This window comes from Schistocerca serialis, chromosome 3, assembly GCF_023864345.2.
Source record: "Schistocerca serialis cubense isolate TAMUIC-IGC-003099 chromosome 3, iqSchSeri2.2, whole genome shotgun sequence".
In the NCBI taxonomy this organism is placed as follows: domain Eukaryota; kingdom Metazoa; phylum Arthropoda; class Insecta; order Orthoptera; family Acrididae; genus Schistocerca; species Schistocerca serialis.
In genome coordinates this window covers 356,183,946-356,205,255 of record NC_064640.1, presented here as the reverse complement: position 1 = coordinate 356,205,255, position 21,310 = coordinate 356,183,946, and the positions used below count along the sequence as shown (strand labels likewise).

The 21,310-nt window shown below is 42.0% G+C and overlaps 1 protein-coding gene across 1 annotated transcript in view; it reads right to left on the bottom strand.

The window, feature by feature from the left end:
- LOC126470842 (trithorax group protein osa-like) overlaps positions 1 to 21,310 on the bottom strand; it is a 65,089-nt gene that overhangs the window by 41,707 nt on the left and 2,072 nt on the right. The window contains 2 exon segments of the mRNA XM_050098858.1: positions 6,326 to 6,542; positions 12,093 to 12,281. Coding sequence (XP_049954815.1) covers positions 6,326 to 6,542; positions 12,093 to 12,281 — 406 coding nt within the window.

The window sequence follows — 21,310 nt, the reverse complement described above, 5'->3', positions numbered from 1 at the left end:
GTTCAACCATGCCTAGACGGCCAATACCGTGATTCGATCACATCTGCATTGTTACTTTATGCCAGGAAGGGCTCTCAACAAGAGAAGTGTCCAGGAGTCAAAGAGTGAACCAAAGCGATGTTGTTCGAACATGGAGGAGATACAGAGAGACAGGAACTGTTGATGACACGCCACGCACTGGCCGCACAAGGGCTACTACTGCAGTGGATGACCGCTGCCTACGGAATATGGCTCAGAGGAACCATGACAGTAATTCCACCATGATGCACAAAGCTTTTCATGCAGCCACAAGACGTCATGTTATGACTCAAACAGTGTGCAACTTCACTCCTGATGTCCATGGCGAGGCCCATCTTTGCAACCACAACACCATGCAGTGCGGTACAGATGGGCCCAACAACATGCCGAATGGACCTCTCAGGACTGGTATCACGTTCTCTTCACCCATGAGTGTCACATATGCCTTCAATCAGACAATCATCGGCGACATGTTTGGAGGCCACCGGTCAGGCTGAACGCCTTAGACACACTGTCCAGCGAGTGCTGCAATGTGGAGGTTCCGTGACGTTTTGGGATGGCATTATGTGGGGCCAACGTACGTCGCTGGTGGTCATGGAAGGGGCCGTAACGACTGTACAATACGTGAATGCCATCCTCCCACCAATAGTGCAACCATATCGGCAGCATATTGGCGAGGCATTCGTCTTCATGGACGACAATTCACGCCCCCTTGTCATCTTGTGAATGACTTCCTTCAGAATAACAACATCACTCGACAACAGTTGCCAGAATTTTCTCCAGACATGAACCCTATCGAACATACCTGGGACAGATTGAAAAGGGCTGTTTCTGGACAACGTGACCCACCAACCGCTCTGAGGGATCTACGCTGAATCGCCATTGAGGACTGGGACAATCTGGACCAACAGTGCCTTGCTGAACTTGTGGACAATATGCCATCATGAATACAGGTATGCATCATTGCAAGAGGATGTGCTACTGCATATTAGAGGTACCGGTGTATACAGCAATCTGGACCACCACCTCTGAAGGTCTCACTGTATGTTGGTACAACACGCAATGTGTGGTTTTCATGAGCAATAAAAAAAGGTGGAAATGATGTTTATGTTGATATCTATTCCAATTTTCTATACAGGTTCCAGAACTGAGGTGATGTAAAACTTTTTTTGATGTGTGTATTTTGAGATTGGGGCAAAAAATAAAATATCCATTTCACTTTAAACACAAGAATAACAAAATTATGATTGTGGGACAAAATTTCTGTTTATTATAATTCCCCCCCCCCCCCCCCCCCGCCACCACACACACACACACACACACACACAACCTCTTTCTCAGCTCTCATACAACAATGACTGTGTAGATGTGTTAAACATAAAACAACATTCTCTGTGCCATTTAGTAGACCACATGGAATGATAATTTAGTCTGTGTACACTATTTAGCTTGTCGATATGTCTCAAAGAGTCACTTCAAAAGTAAACTGTGTGCACTTTATCATCTTAGGGCAAGGCAGGATGTCTAAGTGGGAAGATGCCCACCTGCTAACATACATCACAGTAATGTCATTTGTACATCTGTCACGAGACAGGAGAGAGAGATATGCCTTGTAGTTGTCATTGACAGTTAACAGTACTAGCTAATGTGTCTAACATATACATTATGGCTCATATACAGGGTGACTCACTAACTATTGCCACCTAAAATAACTTCAAAAGTATGATAGAAGCCGAAAAGTTTGTGGGACAAAAGTTGCATGGGAAAAACAGGGACCATAATATGACGTTGGTTTTTTGTTGCTATGTGGGGTCACTTCAGAGATATGAAGGTCAACTTTGTTTTTTCAAATGGAATGCTATAGTTTGGTACTTATTTTCTGACAGTGGCTATCAAGACGAATCCAATGATGTGTAATAGTAAGGTCTTTGAAGGTCAACGAAGGTCACAAAGGTGGCATGAACGTCCATTTACAGAAGATGTTGTAAGTGATGACCATTGGTATCAATGCAGTGCTGCAATATTCTTATCATGGATTTAGTGGTATTCCTTAACACTTTGGCACTTATCGAAGCACATGCTCTGACAATTCTCTCTCGCATATCTTCAGTGTAGTTGGAATGTCTTTATAAACTATGTCTTTTACGAATCCCCACAAGAAAAAATCCAGAGGCGTCAAGTTTGGCGAACGAGGCTACCACGACACATTTCCTCCGTGTCCAATCCAATGATTTGGGAATTCTCTCTGCAACTCATTTCTAGCCATCAGCGAAAAATGTGTCGGACACCCATAGTGTCGATACCACATTCTGTTCTTTGTTCCTGAAGGTATTTCTTTCAACAACAGACTTAATGTTCCTTGCACGAATGTGGTGTACTTCCTACCATTAAGATTTCCTTTGATGAAATAGGTGCCTGTAATTCTGGCCTCTAGAATCCCACACCATACATTCAGCGACCACAGTTTTTGGTGTGCAACTTGCTGCAGCCAACATGGGTTTTCAGTTGCCCAATAATGCATGTTATACAAATTAACATTTCCACGGTTCGTGAATGAGGCCTTGTCATTAAATAAAATCAAATTCAAAAATGTGTCATCACTCTGAATCTGAAATTGAGCCCATTGGCAGAATTCAATGTCACTCATACAATCCGTACCAGTTAATTGTTGGTGGAGACTGATATGGTAAGGATGATATTTATGCAGAACACGAACAACACTACTCTGGCTCATGCCAGATTCCCTTGTGATTTGATGTGAACTAACACAAGGATCTCGAGCCACAGTGGCAAGAGTACCAATTTCCATTTCCTTGTTAGTAACTTTGCTTTGCCGGATATGTTTCCCATGTGTTAAAGACCCAGTTGTTCTCAATTTATTATACACACATTTAAGTGTATGACATGTAGGGTGGGTACATGGAGGATACCTTTCGGTGTATAAGTATCTAGCTCTCACTGAATTTCGTTGGCATTCTCTGTAAATGAGAAGCATATCGATTTGTTCTTCGAAGGAATACATCATTAACATTCGCTTGATTTGACATTACTAGTCTTACAGTTTCTGTTAGTGTTTTATTGTGAAACCGTCGAATGGTGTTCACATGTCAATGGTACATTAGATGGATGTGCATATTCGGTGAATATTTATTATTTGCACGATATACAAGAGAGAATTGTCAGAGCTTGTGTTTCAATCAGTGCCAAAGTGATAAGGAATACCACCAAATCCATGATGATAAGATTGCAGCACTGCACTGATACAAATGGTCATCACTTCAAACACATTCTGTAAATCGATGTTCATGCCACCTTTTTGACCTTTGTTGAACTTCAAAGGCCATAGTGTTACACATCATTGGATTCGTCTCGATAGCCACTATCAGAAAATAAGTACCAATCTATAGCGTCCCATTTAAAGAAACAAAGTTGACCTTCATATCTCTGAAGCACCCCACCTAGAAACAAAAAACTAATGCCATATCATGGCCCCCGTTGTCCCATGCAACATTTGTCCCACAAACTTTTCAGCTACTCTCATTCTTCCAGAGTTATTCCAGGTGGCAATAGTTAGTGACTCACTCTGTATATCCAAGGAGAAAGCAAGAGAGCTGCTTAATGACTTTCCAAAGGCAACTGAGAGAACTGTGTCAAACCAGATGCCACATGACTGTCTCTGTATAGTCAGTTTCATCTCTAGACATATGTTATTGACAACAGTAGACCTTAAATCAACACTATACATTGACAGGTTTGGTAAGGGATCATCTAGAATGAAACTTCTACCAAAAGCATTCGGATCTCTTTGCCAGTAGATGCAGAATTTGTCTGACACCTGACAATTGTCATCACAGAAGATTGTAGAGACTACCAGGTACCAACACACATCTCGGGCATGCCAACCGATAGGTTCAGCGCGGAGGTGGCTCAGTCACGCTGTGGACTGGTACCATGTATAAATGTCAGGCACCTCTCACTGCTACTGAGGGTAATTTGAACATTGCGCAGTACTGAGGAAGGAATCTCCTACCTCATCAGAGAGAGGCTAATCTGAGCTGTAATGTGGCTACCACCTTACGGACAGCTTGTCAAGGAGGATCAAAGTATGTTATAATACACAGAGTGGAGCAACTGCATACTGAATGTTATCCAGAAACAGATTTTAATTCACACTCGCTAAAATGTGCATTTACAAAGCTAAAATGTATGTTTATAAACAGATTGCCTTTATTTTGTTGTTATTTTATTTCACAATATTTACCATTTTTATTTTCAAAATGTTAATTCTTTTACTCCCTGTTCCCCTCGAATCTACGAGTGAACACGATCACAGATATGTGGGTGATGTGAAACTTTTTTTTTTCTTTTTGAGCAATTTAGATGAACATGTGTGCTACATTTGATGTTCACTCAGAGGAAATTAAATTATTCTGTGAAGGATCAATTTAAAAATCCTTACACTGAATATGCACAAGTCCAGTTACAGTGATGTCACCTATGTTCGATGTCAACATACAGTAACCACTCACAGACAGCAGATGGCAGCAGAGGGTATATAAGGTGTGTCAGGGGGCACATGGGAAACAGTGCAGTCATTGTCCTAATTTGAAAATGGAGCAATTTATCTGACTCCCAAAAGAGCATGTTTATTGGTTTTCAGGCCAATGGCGGAAGCATTCTGAAATGGCTAAGTTTGTAAATTGTTCACACGTCACCGTGGTTAAAGTATACCATGCATAGCAAAATGGCGCTATTCAAAACCGGCACCAAGGAACTGTGGTTCAACACAGGCCATAGATGACAGAGGTGAACAATGGTTGTAGAAAGTGTAGGATTGAATAGATCTGCAACTGCTGAGCAACTGACTGCTCTGATGAACCAAGGGATTACCAACAGTGTCTCAACAACCTTTTAGTATACATTGCTGTGCATGCGGCTTCACAGTAGGCTGTAATTTGCACACCAATGCTACTACTGGAAGTCTACTGAATGGTGTCAGGTGGCCTTTTCTGATGAATCATGTTTTACGCTTCATCATGCAGATGGTAGTTGGCACGGATGGTGTGAAACGTCTAAAAGTGAAGGGCCCAGGCCAGAGGAGGGAGCGTTATTGTCTGGGGTACATTTTTGTGGCATTCCTTTGATGATCTTGTCATTCTGGATGGTACAATGGATCACCACAACTATGCAAATACCCTTGGGAACCATGTCCACCCCAATACACAGTTTGTTTTTTTTCCTCAGCACAGTCATCTACCAGCATGACAACTCTGTCATACAACTCTGAGTGTAGCTGCATGCTTTGAAGAGTGCCAGGATGCATTTACCACACTACCCTGGCCACCAAATTCACCAGTTAAATCCAATCAAGAATCCGTGGGACTATCTCAATCGGCCTGTCTGCGTAATGCGTCCACAGCCTAGGAACCCAGTGCAGCTGGCCATGGCACTGGAGTTGGCATGGCTCTTCATCCCTGTTGGTTCCTTTCAGAACCTCACTGACTCTCTCTCTGCCCACCCACACTGCAAAAGATGGTTGTTCATGCTTCTCACAGGTGGTTGCATTGATGTGACTGGATCATACATTACCTCACGAAATTTAACTCCAGTAATATTAAACACGCTAATGGCTTCTCACTGACTAGTATCTTCAATTTTGTTATATGATATGATGCGTATATTGTACAATGTGTACCATCAGTAAGTACTGACAGTACACAGCCTCAACAACATATAAATGTGTATTTTTAACTGTGCTTTTTAGCAATGCACAAGAGTTAAAATTTATTCCCTTGTATAATACTTATTTCTTGCATCAACACATACCAATACTATTATCAACAACTAATAAAAATCTTTTTTACTTCACACCACCAGCACCAAAAGCGTGAATGATGCTACTGTCACTTGTTGCCGTTATCTTACAATGGAAAAATGTCCATTGCCCACTTCACTGTGATAGTATATTCTATTACAGATTCACTTCCAAATATGCCATTTTGGCCCTTTTTCAACAACTCACTTTAACACAAAATATGTTATGAACAGGATATGAGTACATAAGTTATAAGATTCTGCAAGCTTTTCTGAAAGAGAGAAGAGTAGAACTTGCAATTCCTCTGTCCACTCTTTTGCATCAGATGGCATGTGATCACAATATTCTACATAATTTAAGGGACAAAAGCAATGTAGAGCCCATGTCAGTAATCACTTCAGAGCAACTGTGCAGAGGCACAAATCAAATCAATTAAGTACATAAAATTAAAATTTTCTGTAAGGATTTCAACAGTACAGTGTTATGGACTACCTGGAGATGGAACTGATGATGTCTTGGTCATCTTCTTCTTCGAAGTAGATTCCACTTGATTTATAATTGGTTGTGGGTCTATACCTCCACGGTCAAAGTGACATTCGAAGGCCAAAAGGTTTTTCGTGTAATATTTCTGAAGTGTATATGCAGCACTTGAAGATGCTCCGATGCCTAAAAGCCCTGCAACGTCTTTCCAGGTTTTGTTTTTTGTGACCTGTGAATTTAAGTTTGTAATCAAACACAAATGAGAAAACTGTGTTTGCTGAAACACAAATAGCTGTTATAAAATATACATACTATGAATTAAATTCACCTGTCATGTTTTTCTGTCTGAATGTGAAGGATAATCTCAGGAAATAGTGTACAGATACTGATACAGCTTTCACTAATAGATAGGTCGATTGATGAGGAAGGTTTGTGTAGATAATTCATTACCCGTGTGCCAGACAAGTTGTCTGACCATAGATACTTAGTGTTACCCATGCAAACCAGGGGTAGGTTGCTAGTGAAGAATCATTGTAAGTAATGAGCTTTCTTATGCTACAGGTTAACAAATAAAAATTTCCCTTTAAGGTAACTGTTATTCAAATATTTTTTATGCTACTGACAGATCTGAACTCAAAGATATTAACAAATAATAGAACACACTAGCAACTATCCATTTATGACATCAAATTTTATAGCTAATCTTAACTACATTACTGTTTAATGTGCATTCATTTTTAATAAATTTCAAAGTTCAGCTTTAACATTTACTACATACACAATAATCTCAAACTGAAGGTAATTCACCACCTTCAGTGGTTTAGGTGAGAGCCTTATTCCTTTGTAATCTGTATTTCCAAAGTAATGGAAGTAATTTCCAAAGTAATTCATAAAATTCAGGAGGTGGTCAACATTAACTTTCACTTATTATTGGAACACACATGAAATAGAAAGATGTTGTGCACTGGTCGAATTTCACATAGTAAAAAACTAACTGCTACTCTTTATGGAAAACAGCTTGCACACAGACAACCCCACCCCCCTCCCCCACACACACACACACACACACACAAATGACCACAAAATCCTACTATCTCAATATCCGAGACAAAAAAAAAAAAGGAGCAAATACTGATCAGCAATTAAGAAGCAACTGAAGAAGGGCTTAAAACGACAAACAGCCACTCCTCTTTATCTTCATTCTGAACTGTATTAATTCTTTACTAATGGTTATCCAGCACAGTATGTGAAGCTGAAGATTAACGAAATGTAACCAGTCTTCAAATTACTTACTCTGTTTAATGAACTACAAAAACACAGAGAAAATGTAAAGCATTGTTTTGTTTTGTTTTGTTTTGATTCGAGTTCATAAATTTCAATATCTGCGATGAACAAGATGGGGAATATTTTAGTGCAGAACAAGTCAGATACGTCAAAACTCATTTTTTATCTTATTGCTAACCACTACAAACAAAACAGGATTTCTTTATTGCAGACATTAGACTGCAAATTATCATAAAACTGGTTACAATAAAAGTACAGGAAATGGATGTTTCAGATTAAGAGGAAAGAGAATAATTCATTACATAGTAAAGCTATTTGGCTCCTTGTGATATCTTACCTCATTCCCACACTCGTACTGAAGAAGGGTGTAACTGATCAAGCACACGCATAACCTAACACATCCAAACTTAGATTTACACCCTGCAAGCCACCTCTCATGGTATACGGAAAAATCTTTTGAGGATCAGTCAACAAGCAGTGCCTCTTTTTTTTTCTTCAGTAATGCTTATTAATTTAAAAATTTGAATTTGGCACTATTCTACAAAGCTTCTTCTCTAATCTACTGCAGTGGTAACTTCCTGCATCAACAGATGCCAGTACTGCAGTTGCTTGCAATGTGGTCAAAGTCTATGTTCGTATTAAACAACGTTCTGTGATAGAAGCCTGAAATGTAGAAGTAAAAATGCCCATTGGCATTCATGAAAGACAGAAAAATGTGTAAAGTGATGGAACAGTGGATACCAGCACTGTTTGTCGGCGTAACAACGCTGAAGACAGATCATTGGCTCATGAAAAGCAGAGCAGCAGGTGACTCCACCCAACATGAAGTGAGTCGATGACATTATTCATGGTGATCACCAGGTGACTGTGGATGATTTGTGTTACATTACCTCCCACAGTAATGGCATTGTGATGATGATGATTTTTTCTGCAAATGTGATACTCAAAGCTTTGTGCGACTCGAGTATCAAGAATATTAACACTCTGTCGGGCGTAATTGGCCCGACAGGCACAACTGAAATGTTTCTGTTCCCTCTCTCCCAAATAAGTCAGCATGGGATTTGCCTGCCATTAGTACCTTCCTATCTTCAGGCAGTGTTTACAACACCCTCCACAAATTTTTGCGTTACCTTTGTAGAGAGCAGATGTGATGTTAGTGGCCTCTCATGCTCATTGCACTTTAATACATCTTTGCTTTTGGAGGTGAGTATTTTTGGTTCTTTTTAAGAGTTGTTATTTTGCTCACTTTATGGATGAGTAATGTGAATTTTGTGAATATCTTGTAAAAATATACAGTTCAGTAAGCTTGGCCTTTCAGGCACATTCCGACTGAGTACATAATTATCCTCAAGTTCTCTCTTTTAGACTCTAGATTCTTCAAAGATACAGCTCAGAATTATTACAAATTGTCTAACCCCTGTCATCTCGAAGAAATACAGGATTTGCTGATGTACAATGATGAGGAAGACTCCATACTGTCTGAGGATCTTGGTGATGAAAGTGACATTGATTCACAAGATGAGATGGAAGAATGTGAAGGTGATTCTTTAAAGCAGCGAGATGGTGAGGATACTGCTCAAGATGAAGAAAGAAGAGACAACAAAACAAGGAACTTTTATTTGGGAAGAGATGAGAAGACCATGTGGGCCAAAAAGGCACCTGAGGAAAGACATTGTAACGGGATCTTACATCATCACCACTCACCTCCCTGGAGTCATAGGAAATGCTTAGAATGCTACAAGTGCAGTTGAGTGTTGGAATAATTTATTAGCCGATGATATCCTTGCCACCAGTATCACATATGCAAATCAATACACTGACACTATCAAGGATCATTTCACTAGTGAGAGAGACATCAGATCCACAGATGTAATTGACCTAAGAGCATTTATTGGTTCGTTGTACCCAGCAGGTGCATACGGAAGGAATGGTCAAAGTCTGGAGGAACTTTGGGAGACTGAAGGTGGCAGACTGAAAAATTAAGTCTTGTGATGAATATCAAACAGTTTAACAGTCTGATATGTTGGCTTTGTTTTGACACCTGAATTACCAGAGCCCAACAGAAGGAACTTGAGCAGCTAGCTCCTATTCATCTATTCATGAAGTGTTCGAAGAGTTCATGAAAAATTGTCAGAAGAGCTATTGTCCTGAGGATAGCATCACAACAGATGAAATGCTTCCTGTTTTACATGGTTTATGTCTTTTTTTGGCAGTATATACCCTCAAAACCTAACAAATATGGAATAAAACATTTTGGTCTTCTTGATGCTAAAATGATATACACAGTGAACATGGAGATCTAAATTGGACTACAGTCTGGAAGTGGTTTCTGTGTCAGCAACAAACCTACTGGAGTTGTCAAGAGAATGGTTAAGCCCATATTTGGATCTAGCCAAAATATCACTGCTGATAACTGGTATTCAGATTCTCATCTTTTGACTATTTGAAGACAAAAAAGCTGTTGTATGTTGGAACTGTCTGAAAAAATGAAAGACAACTGCCACCAGATTTTCTTAACATAAAAGGGAACACACAATACAGCAGTATGTTTGGCTTTAATGATGGGAAGGTTTTCGTTTCCTACACACTGTGCCACAACAAAAAATTAGATTCTTGTACATTTGCTTCACAATGATGATGTCACTGGTCCTGAATCTGGAGAAATGGAAAAAAAAAAAAAAAACAGAGGTAGTCACTTTCTAGAATTCAACAGACGGTGGCATTGATAGTGCATATCAAATGTGTGTTACTTATTGTATGAGCAGAAACACAAAGCGCTGGCCAGTGATCGTTTTTTATTCACAATGTTGAATGTAGGTGGTCTCAACTCCCAGGTTATGTACCTTGAAAGTCAATTGGAGAAATTGCAGAGAAGAGTGTACCTAAAATCTCTGGCACATCAACTTGTGCTTGGAGAGCTACACAAAGGAAGTATGAAAAAGATTAGAATCCCCTCCAGCTTGCGAAGCTCACTCAAAAGATTTATTCACAAAAAAGACACAGAAATCACCTCCTCTCCCACATCTCAATATACGTAGACGCATCACCTGCACTACAGAAATGGGTCGCAGAAGGATGTCAAACTATGAATGTAAAAACTGTCAGAAATATAGTCTGCCAACTTTGCTTATCTGTGCACCGATGTATTTCCTCTGGTAATTGTGAGAGAAGTTGAAAGGCACCAGCATCAAAACAGTGACTTAAAATGGTAGTTTTTTTCATAAATATATTTGTTTGATAAAATTTATGTGCTGAAAACTGTTACTGTTCAGTGGTGGATTCAAAAGTTCGGTCATTTATATTCTGTTTCTTCTGCGTTTAATAAAATGTTTTTTCAGCATCCATTTTCATATGTTGTGTTACTACACTTTCCCATGAAAGCCACCTACCACATTTAGGTTACTAAAGTTGAAAATATGAAATAATAGCTGATTTCAAAATCTCTGCCTGTTACGCTCATTGTGCCTGAACACAGGAGTCTCAGAACTGCACCTGACGAATGGTTAACCAAGCAGAATAAAAGGCCAAGAAAAACAATTTCCTGCCAACTCTTGCAGCCCTTCTGTTTGGAGGGAGAGGAGTTTTGGGAAAATTTGTTATTGGAGACCAAACATGGGTTATTTTTCTAAAGCGTACTCAAAGAGGTAGTCAATGGAATGGCATCAAAGGAACTCACTGAAGAAGAAAAAGTTCAAAACTTCGTGCCTGGCAGCTAACATTATAGCTACAGTATTCTGGAATGCAGGGGGCAAGATTATTGTTGATTTTTTGGAGCAGAGATGCACAATTAATTCTGTCAACCATGTCAGAACCCTCAAATAGCTTAAAGCACATCTACAGTGAGTTTGCACAACATAAGCTATGGTGGATGCTGTTGTTCTGAACGACAATGCAAGACCACACATCAGTCATTACATCACTAAAGAGATTGTGAAAACTGGGTAGGAAGTTTTGCCTCATCCCTCATATAGCCCTGGCCTGGCATCATTAAGCTTCCACCTGTTTGGCCCACTAACAGCAGCTCTTCATGGGATTCACTTTGAAGATGAGGAGGCCATGAAAACATCAGTGTGTCAACGGTTTCAGAAGCAGGACTGTGCATTTTACCAATCCAGATTACGTGCCCTTGTTAAAAAGATGGACCAAACCCATGGAAATGGACAGATTATATTCAAAAGTCGTAGATTAATTGTCAATGTGTGCTTTCCAATCTATGTAGTTGCATTTGAAATCTTTGACACACACACACACACACACACAAGAAGCATTTCTTTTTGACTGACCCTCTTTTAAGCAACAGTTATTTCTCTTTCCTTATCAAACGCACAGAAAAAAACTTAACACTTGCACAATGGCTCTATTATTTATTGAAACACATTAAATTCCAATCACAAAATATTCTTAAAAAATATGTTAGTAGGAAAATCTATTTACAGTACATCTAGTTAGTATGTCTATGGAACTACCATGGACCTAAACACTGCACCTTGCATACCTCCATGAAGCCCCCTCTTTCCTTGACGTAAGCATACAACCGATAGAGATCGAGAGGATTCTTGGAGATGGTGGGACATGCTGAGATAGGTGTTCCACGCTCCTCCATGAACTGCAGCAGTTTGTCAAGCCACATGCGTCGCTCGTGGTTCTCATCCATCTCATACAGTTTGCACAGGCTGTCTGGTTTCTGTGTCACATAACATACTTATTAGTGGGTTCAACCAATACACATTAAAACTCAAAATTTACAAGTACATCAAAATAGTTACAGTATTCTAACACCAATAACCTTAGTTACAATTTGTTGACTGTCAAGTTCAAGTGTAGTTCATACTGCATCTACCCCACTTCCCTATGGGAATACTAAAAACTGCTTTGACATATCTATCTTACCATGTTACATCAAACTGACTGTGATTAAAACTCGACAATTTCAGTTATGTGGTTACAAGCTACTTTGTCTGTCGTAACACATGACATATAAATTCTCCCACTTTGTAAACGAAGATGGTGTCTAGAACTGATAGGTGCAAAAAACACACAGGAAAAACAGAAACACTATTTCGAAGTACAAAAGGATATTTGTTTCTCTTTTGATGTATGTTCTTTTTATTCGGTATCAATAAGTCATTGCAAAGCCTAATCTAATGTTCGCATTCAAAGTAAATGTAAATCGCGCTCTGGAGACGTATGTGCTAAGTAAGTGCATTAATAATCGAAAAGTTCTACCGCAGATAATAATAAAATTTGAAAAATGTTGAGAAAGCAGAGAGTGTTGCACTCTCGATTCAAAAAAGAACGCCCAGCGATCGACAAGTAAAAATTAGTAGAACTTCGTGCGTCCGTTAGAAGATGGATACGCGAAGCATACAAAAATTTCCACCGTCGTACCATAGCGAAAGATCTTGCCAAGAACCCCGGAAACTGCTGATCATATGTAAAATCACTAAGCGGATGGAAGGCTTCTATGCTGTCACTCGTCGACCAGTCTGGGTTGGCAATAAAAGACAGTAAACGGAAAGGTGAAGTTTTTTATTTCGCGTTTAAGAAATCATTCACGCTGGACGATGGTACAAATATACCGTCGTTCGACTGTCGCACAGACTCCCGCATGGAGCGCATAGAAATAGACATCCTTGGCGTAGGGAATAACTGAAAGAGTTGCAAACAAGTAAGTTGCCAGGTCCAGATAGAATCCCAATTCGGTTTCGGGGAGAGTGCTCTGCGGCACTGGTCCCTTACTTAGCTTGCATTTTCCGCGAATCTCTCGCACAGCGCAAAGTTCCGAGCGACTGGAAAAAAGCGCTGTTGACTCCTATATACAAGAAAAGCAAAAGTACGGACCCACATAATTACAGACCACTATCCTCAACATCGATTTGCTGCAGAATTCTTTAACATATCCTCAGTTCGTTGCACGGATTGCCCTTTTTTCACGTGCTGAGCATAGATGAAGGGCAACAGGCAGATTCCATATTCCTCGATTTCCGGTAAGCGTTTGAGCCGGTGCCCCACTGCAGACTGCTAATGAAGGTACAATCACACGGAATAGGTTTCCAGTTGTGTGACTGGCTAGAAGACTTCTTAAGAAATAGAACCCAGTGAGTTGTCTTCGGCTGTGAATGTTCATCAGAAACAAGAGTATCGTCAGGGGTGCCTCAGGGAAGTGTGATAGGACCGCTCTTATTCTATAAATGATCTGACGGGCAGGGTGAGTAGCCATTGAAGGCTGTTTGCTGATGAAGCTGTGATGTACGGAATGGTGTCTCGTTGAGTGACAATAGGAGGAAACAGGATGATTTACACAGAATTTTTAGTTGGTGTGATGAATGGCAACTAGCTTTAAATGAAGAAAAATGTAAGTTAATGTGGATGAGCAGGAAAAATAATGCTGTGACTTCCGAATACAGAATTAGTAGTGCTGCCCGCCACTCCATATGAATTAAATATCGAGGTGTAACGTTGCAAAGCGACATGAAATGGAACGAGAACGTCAGATTGGGAGTAGGGAGGACGAGAGGTCGACTTCGTTTCATCGCAGAATTTTTCACCTGTAGAGGAGACTGTGTGTGGAGCACTAGTTCAACCCATTTTTAAGTACTGCTAGAGTGTTTGGGATCCACACCAGGTCGTATTAATGGAAGACACTGAAGCAATTCAGAGCCTTGCTGCTAGATTCGTTACCAGTAGGTTCGATCAGCAAGCAAGTAGCACAGAGATGCTTCGTGAATTCAAATGGGAATCCTTTGAGGGAAGATGACGTTCATTTCGCGACGTATGCCATACTGAGGAAATTTAAAGAATCAGCTTCTGAGGCTGACTGCTGAACGATTTCATAGTCGCCAACGTACATTTCGCCTAAGGACCAGAAAGTAGGACTAGTAAGGAGGCTTACAGACAGTCGTTTCTCCCTCGATCTGCTTGCTACTGGAACGGGAAAGGAGGTGACTATCAGTGGTATGTTGTATGTTTTACCTTTCGACATGCACCATACGGTGGCTTGTGGGGTATGTATCTAGATATAGATGAAGATATCATACGTATTAAGCCTTAGTGATTTTGTCCGTCGTTAAAATGGTTTGTAGATGAACCTTGCGATAGCATTTCGCTGGTGGCAGTTTATCCCAATTGGAACATGGTCACCTTGACGTCCACCATATGTCACAGAAGTTCAGTGGAACAAAAAATCTAGACTCAGAATTGCGTAGCAACCTTTAGTTACATTATACAGCTATTCGACGCACTCATGAACTCATTCTGCCCCCACCTAAAACATAATATTGCTGAAACCAGTTACTTCGTCACCGTCTCCTACCCCCTGCAAACTATAGTGAAGGGCGTTTAATTGTTTCCTACCAACGAGGTGAAGATTTGCCACTGACACATGCGCCCCTGTCCCCAATAAAATGTACTCCCCTAGTCCCTTACCACTCCCACAACGCCACTTTCCGCCTCCACATACGTTCTGCAGCATTGATATTGAATGGGGTTCCCGTTTGCTTTTAACGCTTGAGCATTTCGCCCCCGTCCATTCCGCCCCTTGCTTGTACAGTTCTTCCCGTGGTGCCCAACCACACGACAGTTCTCACGTTGTGACTGACGGCACTGCCTCTGGACGTGCCCTGAGCGCCCACACCTGTAGGATCGCACGTCAGCAGACAAAATGACTCGCGTATTGCATACCCCTGTCGCTATATCTATCTCCTGATCCGTAGCTAACCTAACGGCAGCGTTAATGTCTTTCGGGCTACATCACAGAACGCTTTTATACACATCGGACGGCAGACCTCTGAGGAAAGCGTCTGGACCTTTATGCTCCTCGTCCTGGAAGATAATCTTATTTGCTTCATCTCTTCCCATTAATTCGTAAGTATGCCAATTGACTTTTATTATCCCATCGCTGAAACTTTCGACTGAATCATTGTGCTTCCCTGACGTTCCACTCAACTGTTTCCGTAAAAACCTCGCGCTATTCTGTTTTCTACAGCGTTTACTGATCCACTGTTCAAACCGCTCAGAAGACAGTACTTCTTCAACTCCCAGTTATACCTATCAAACGCTTTTGCGTCCTCTGTCAGCCGCAACTAAGCCATTTGTAATAGCTAATCATCTGTGTAAACGCCAATCTTTGCTACTGCCTCCAAACCACCCAAGAAGGACAAAAGATGGTTCAAATGGCTCTGAGCACTATGGGACTTAACATCTCAGGTCATCAGTCCCCTAGAACTTAGAACTACTTAAACCTAACTAACCTAAGGACATCACACACATACATGCGCGAGGCAGGATTCGAACCTGCGACCGTAGCAGTCGCGCGGTTCCAGACTGTAGCGACTAGAACCGCTCGGCCACTCCGGCCGGCCCAAGAAGGACAACACATCGTCAGTTGGTTTGCCAGAAAAGGGAGAAATCAAATTAGCGGCGGCTGAATCCACCGATGTAGTAGATAAACTGGACGATAGCCCATCTTCTTTCACATCAACCATTTGCCTATACGTCTCTGCCAAGTCCATTGTTAACTGCTTTACCTGATTTATTAACGTACGAATCACCTCCCGCCCGGAAATACCATGCGTCCTGGACTCTGTCACTGACCCCAATACACAATTAAGTATAATAAAACAGCAACACACCGAGTGACATGGTGCAGTGCTTAACACACTGGACTCGCATTCGGGAGAACAACGGTTCAAATCTGTTTCCGACCATCCTGATTTAGGTTTTCCGTGATTTCTATAAATCGCTTCAAGCAAATGCCGGGATAGCTCCTTTGGAAGGGTACGGCCAACTTCCTTTCCATCCTTTCCTAACCCGATGGGACGATGACCTCGCTGTTTGGTCCCCTTCCCCAAATCAGCCAAAACAGCAACAACATCAGGACAATATCCTCTCACAATCATCGATTAAGGTAAGATAAAGTTCCGCCTTCTGGCCCAATCGTGCCCGACCCATCGCCGTGTCATCCTCTGCCAATGGTGTCACTGGATGCGAGATGGAGGGGCATGTGCTAATCCCTCCGCTCTCCCGGTCGTTGTCGGATTTCCTGATCTTGGAATAGCTGCTAATCGGTCGCGTAGATCCTCAATTGACCCACGTGAGGCTGAGTGCACCCCGTAACCTCCCTGCAAGGAAAAAATCCTGGCAGTGCCAGGAGTCGAACACGGGTCCTCCAGCTGGCAGTCAGCCGCGTTGACCACTCAACTACGGAGGTGGACTCTCGCAAATCTACAATACTATCTTACATCTTACGCATAATCATGAGACTTCAATTCCCTACACTGCCTAGCACCATCGTCATAACGTCGGCACCTAAAATGCTCTATTGATACAGTAGTGACTCAGTACATGGTACACACACTGTGCCCTAATAGTTTGCACTACAAGCACCTTATTGGTCATAAAGAGTGCTCCCTGTAATTGCCACGAAATTTTGACAAATCAGCCGTTCTTCCGACCTCATAAACACTACTCTAAAGTTCCGATAACACTCCCGCTTAGAAATCCTCTGCACGCTAAAGTAGAAGAACTAAACAAAACAGTTAGTCCACTGTAATTATTCCTGCTAACTGCTGCAGCCGGTATGAGATGCTGGGTCGGGCTGCCGATAGCCGTTTCGGAGTTGCTTCAGACACGCAAATGTAGAGGCCCGAGGTTGATGACATCTACAGTAGCAGGGTTGAGACGAGGTGGTGGGTTGAGCCAGGCTGTTGACCGGTGGTCGACCAAGAAAACAGCATTAACACTCACTCATTTTATTAGAAAAGTTACAACACTCCTAGCGTTGCTCCGTAACAGTTACACCCGCTTGTCGTGTGACGACAGTTGCCGGCGGTTACTGATACTGTGGCCGATCAGCAGCCGGCTTAACGTCAACAGCAGAGCAGGACTGACTCTGGTAACCTGCGGCAGCTCGTACACCGTCTCTGCAGGTCAGGGCAGTAGCCCAGACAATGAAGACCAAACAAGGTGAAGTAGACGCAATTTTTTACGGTGGTAGGAGTTTCACGACAACGTACTAAAACTCCACATTAATGGCGTGTAAGGGTGGGGGTGGGGGGGCATTTAAAGGTCACTTTATTAAGTTTTTCTCGAATAATTCATAAACCGCAGCTTCTAGCGAAAATTATTCCCAGTACAAATTGAAACTACATTAAATTTCGTACAAAAACGGTATTATATGTTTTTTCTTTAGAGCTAACATTTTCGGCGTTGCAGGGGATGGAAAAGCTGAAGATTATTAAAAATACTGTTTTCATGGTAAAAAATTACTGTTTACTGTTAAATAAGGTGGGGTAAGAACAAAAATATTAAATTTGTGTCCAACGTTTAAGTGCAGTAGCGATGCAATAAGGGATAAATTGTGTTCTATGGGTGTAAGAGAGCGGGGAGGCATAGGTAGAGGACAGAAGTGCAAGGGAAGTAGGCTGCCGAATTGTAGTCATGCACTTCTCTCCTTCATATGTCTGCAAAACGAAGAGCGAGTGGTGACTTCCCACCACTCTATGTAACTCGCCACCTCCCAAGAAGCAACTATAGGGTGTTTCACAACGTTATACTACAATTGCCCTCCACAGGATGGTGTGTTTATTTTCCACAAAAGTGTGTTGCACTACATGGGATACAGTTATGAGTTACTGTGCCACTAATACTAACGCAGAAACTCTTACGCTTTGCCAGTGATTAGTATGGCGGGCTGCAGAGGGTCTAAATAAGTTTGTGAAACACCCAGTAGTTGCTTCTTGTGATGTAGCGAGTGGAAATCACCTGTTCTGTCTTCAGGAGGGAATGGCATGACCACAGTCTGGCGAACTATCTTCCCTCGCACTTCTATCTTCACCCTCTCCACCCTGTTACACACTCGAGTATAATTTATGCCTCAGTAGGCTCTAAGATACTTATACGTGGTACAGACATTTAACATTTCATCTTAATCTACTTCATCTAACAACAGGCATTAATTTGATACCATCAGAACACTACTTTTAATAAACTGCGGGTTTTCCATCCCTCAGCAACGCCGAAACTATTGGTCGTAGAGGAAATACGAATAGTACGTTTTTTATTTTAATTTTTTACTGGGAAACATTCTTGCTAGAAGCTATGGTTTTTGAGTCATTCAAACAAAACCTAAAAAAAGTTACATTTAACCCCCTCCCCCCCCCCCCCCAACCACCACGCTCACACCCAACTGGTGGGGATTTATAGTATGTCGTTCATGACACTTCCTCATACAACTATACAAAATTTTGTGTCTATGTTTTTATTCTCGTAGTTTTCCTTCATTGACCACAGGGCGCGCCTGTAGACAGGGTAGTCCGCCTTGGTTCTTGTAGCGGATGACAGCTCACATCGGTAGTGTTCGCCATTCCTAGCGGAGGCGTACAGCGCAAGTACAGGCTGATATCGGCTGTACAACTCCGGTCACGAACGGCTGACCTCCGAGGCAGAAATCCAGCTACTGCCGAAGTGAACCCGAGGTGGTCCACCAGTGGAAGGTGCCAACTTCACGGGAGTAGACTTAGAGCCAGTAGTCGGCTCGTCGACCATGTCACCCTGTTGCCTGATATCAACCTACAGCCGTAGTAGGTGCTGCGAGACTCCGATTATCTCTACTGGAAATAATGGGTGTCTATACAGGTTTGGTGTCCAATAGTGCCGGGGCATTGCTTCTAAACACGTACCCCAAGACAGTGTTGCGGCCAGAATGTGGGCAACTGGCCTGCGACTTCCGTGGTCGCCCTGCCATTCTGCTTCGCCGACAGTACTGCGAGTACTGGCCTCTGACACGCAATGTGGAAACCAGAGGGTGTTACTGCCGCATCTCATGCAATGGTGTTTTGGTTCGCTCGGTGCCGAGTGGCGGTCGCGGCCTCCTTACAACAGCTGCGGCAATTCCGCTTAGTAGCACCGAAAACTAGTGGTGGCGGTATGAGACAGAGCACAAGCTCGGAATACGAAAGGATGATGAAGGAAATCGGCCGTGGCCATTTCAAAGGAACTAGCTAGGCATTTTGCCGGAGAAGTTTAGGGATATCAGTAAAAACCTAAATCTGGGTGAGCGGACGGGGATTTGAACTGTCGTCCTCTAGAATGCGAGTCCATTGTGCTAATCACTGCGCCATCTTGCTCGGTCCAGATGATACGAGAGGACTTCAGAATGTAAGTTATACGTTATTATGGCAGGCAAAGAAACTTTTATTGAATGCTGTACTACTCTTTAAAATGGCAGACATACGTGACACTTGTTTTCGACATAGTCACCAGCTCTTTGTAAAACAACGAACGGATGTTCAACGAATCGTTCAGCGCCTCGACGATCCATCCATTGCTGAGGCAGTCATTCGAGAACCACTGTGTGAACGTCCTCATCGTCGGAAAATTTGTAACTGCTGTGAATCAATTTCTCGATTGACTGAAAATTTCCGTCTGTGGCCCATATCGATGGTCTTCCTTCCCGTTCAGCATGACCCATGTCTGTGCGCCGTTGTCAGATTACCAGCTCTGTTTCACTATGGCTTGACGTGACATCGCATTTAGTTTAAATACCGCCAGAATTTCACGGTGACCCTGTGAATCATTTAGATGTTTCACCTATAAGAATTGTATATCTAAATTGTACACGTCTTCAACGTGAAATTCTGGCGCTCACTTACGCCCTGGAGTTCGTTTCCAACTGCCGCTCCCACAGTGTGATGCACACCGCAGCACTGCCACTGCAGCAGACCAAGAACATGTGCTCTCTTCTCAGAGTGCGCCACTCGTGCTGCGTAATGATCTTAGCCTGGGACGACGCGTGTAACTCTTTCAAGTCCCCTGACACTACGCGCTACGCCACGGAATCTCAAAGAGCGGAGCGAAGGAAAGTTGCAGTTATTTTGAACAGAATTGAATCTACGTTTACGTTATTTTGTGCTCCATTTATCAAATTTTGTTGGTGGTAGCGTAGTTAATTTTAGCCTCCCATCAAATCTAACCTGAATGCCAGCAAATATTTAAAAGTATGAGCGAGTGATGACAGGCAGTGAGCGAGAATAGGCTTCTAATTTAAGGATAATCACGGTTAGTTCAAATATATGCTTACTTCTTAGTCGGAATTATAGCAGTTCCAGCTTCGACACATAGGTAGAACATTAAATAATTAATTTTTCACCTGCTCTCATATCCTCTCTCCATCGTCGTTATAGTATCCGAACAAATTAGTACTAGAAGTTAGTTACTACTGAAATGTTCAGTTACTGCTACCTGGAGTCCCATGTAGCGTACTGATATCATTACAGTTGTAACAACGATGCAGCCACAGATATTTAAAGAACGCGCACTCGCTTGCCATGATCCCAAATGCACTTGACGCTTGTTATCAATCCTGCCGCTTTTCACGTAATGTAGTGAGGTCTAACAAACTAGGTCAGTGCTATACGGTGCATTTGTGTAACTCCGTTTAATATACAGGGTGACCTAAAAGTTTGTTAACATTTTAAAACCCGCTAATTCAGGGAATAATGTAGATAGGGAGGTAAAAATTGATATACATGCCTGAAATGACATGGTGTTTCACTGAAACCAAAAACGAGTGCAAAAACTGGCTAACAGACAATGCTGGACAGTAAAATGTCGGTGACGCCGCATGAGAATCGTGTATAAAATGAGCTGTAATGAGAGAAGGTTTATAAACACGTGCTGGAAGGTACGACCTTTATACAGTATGGCGCTCCTCTC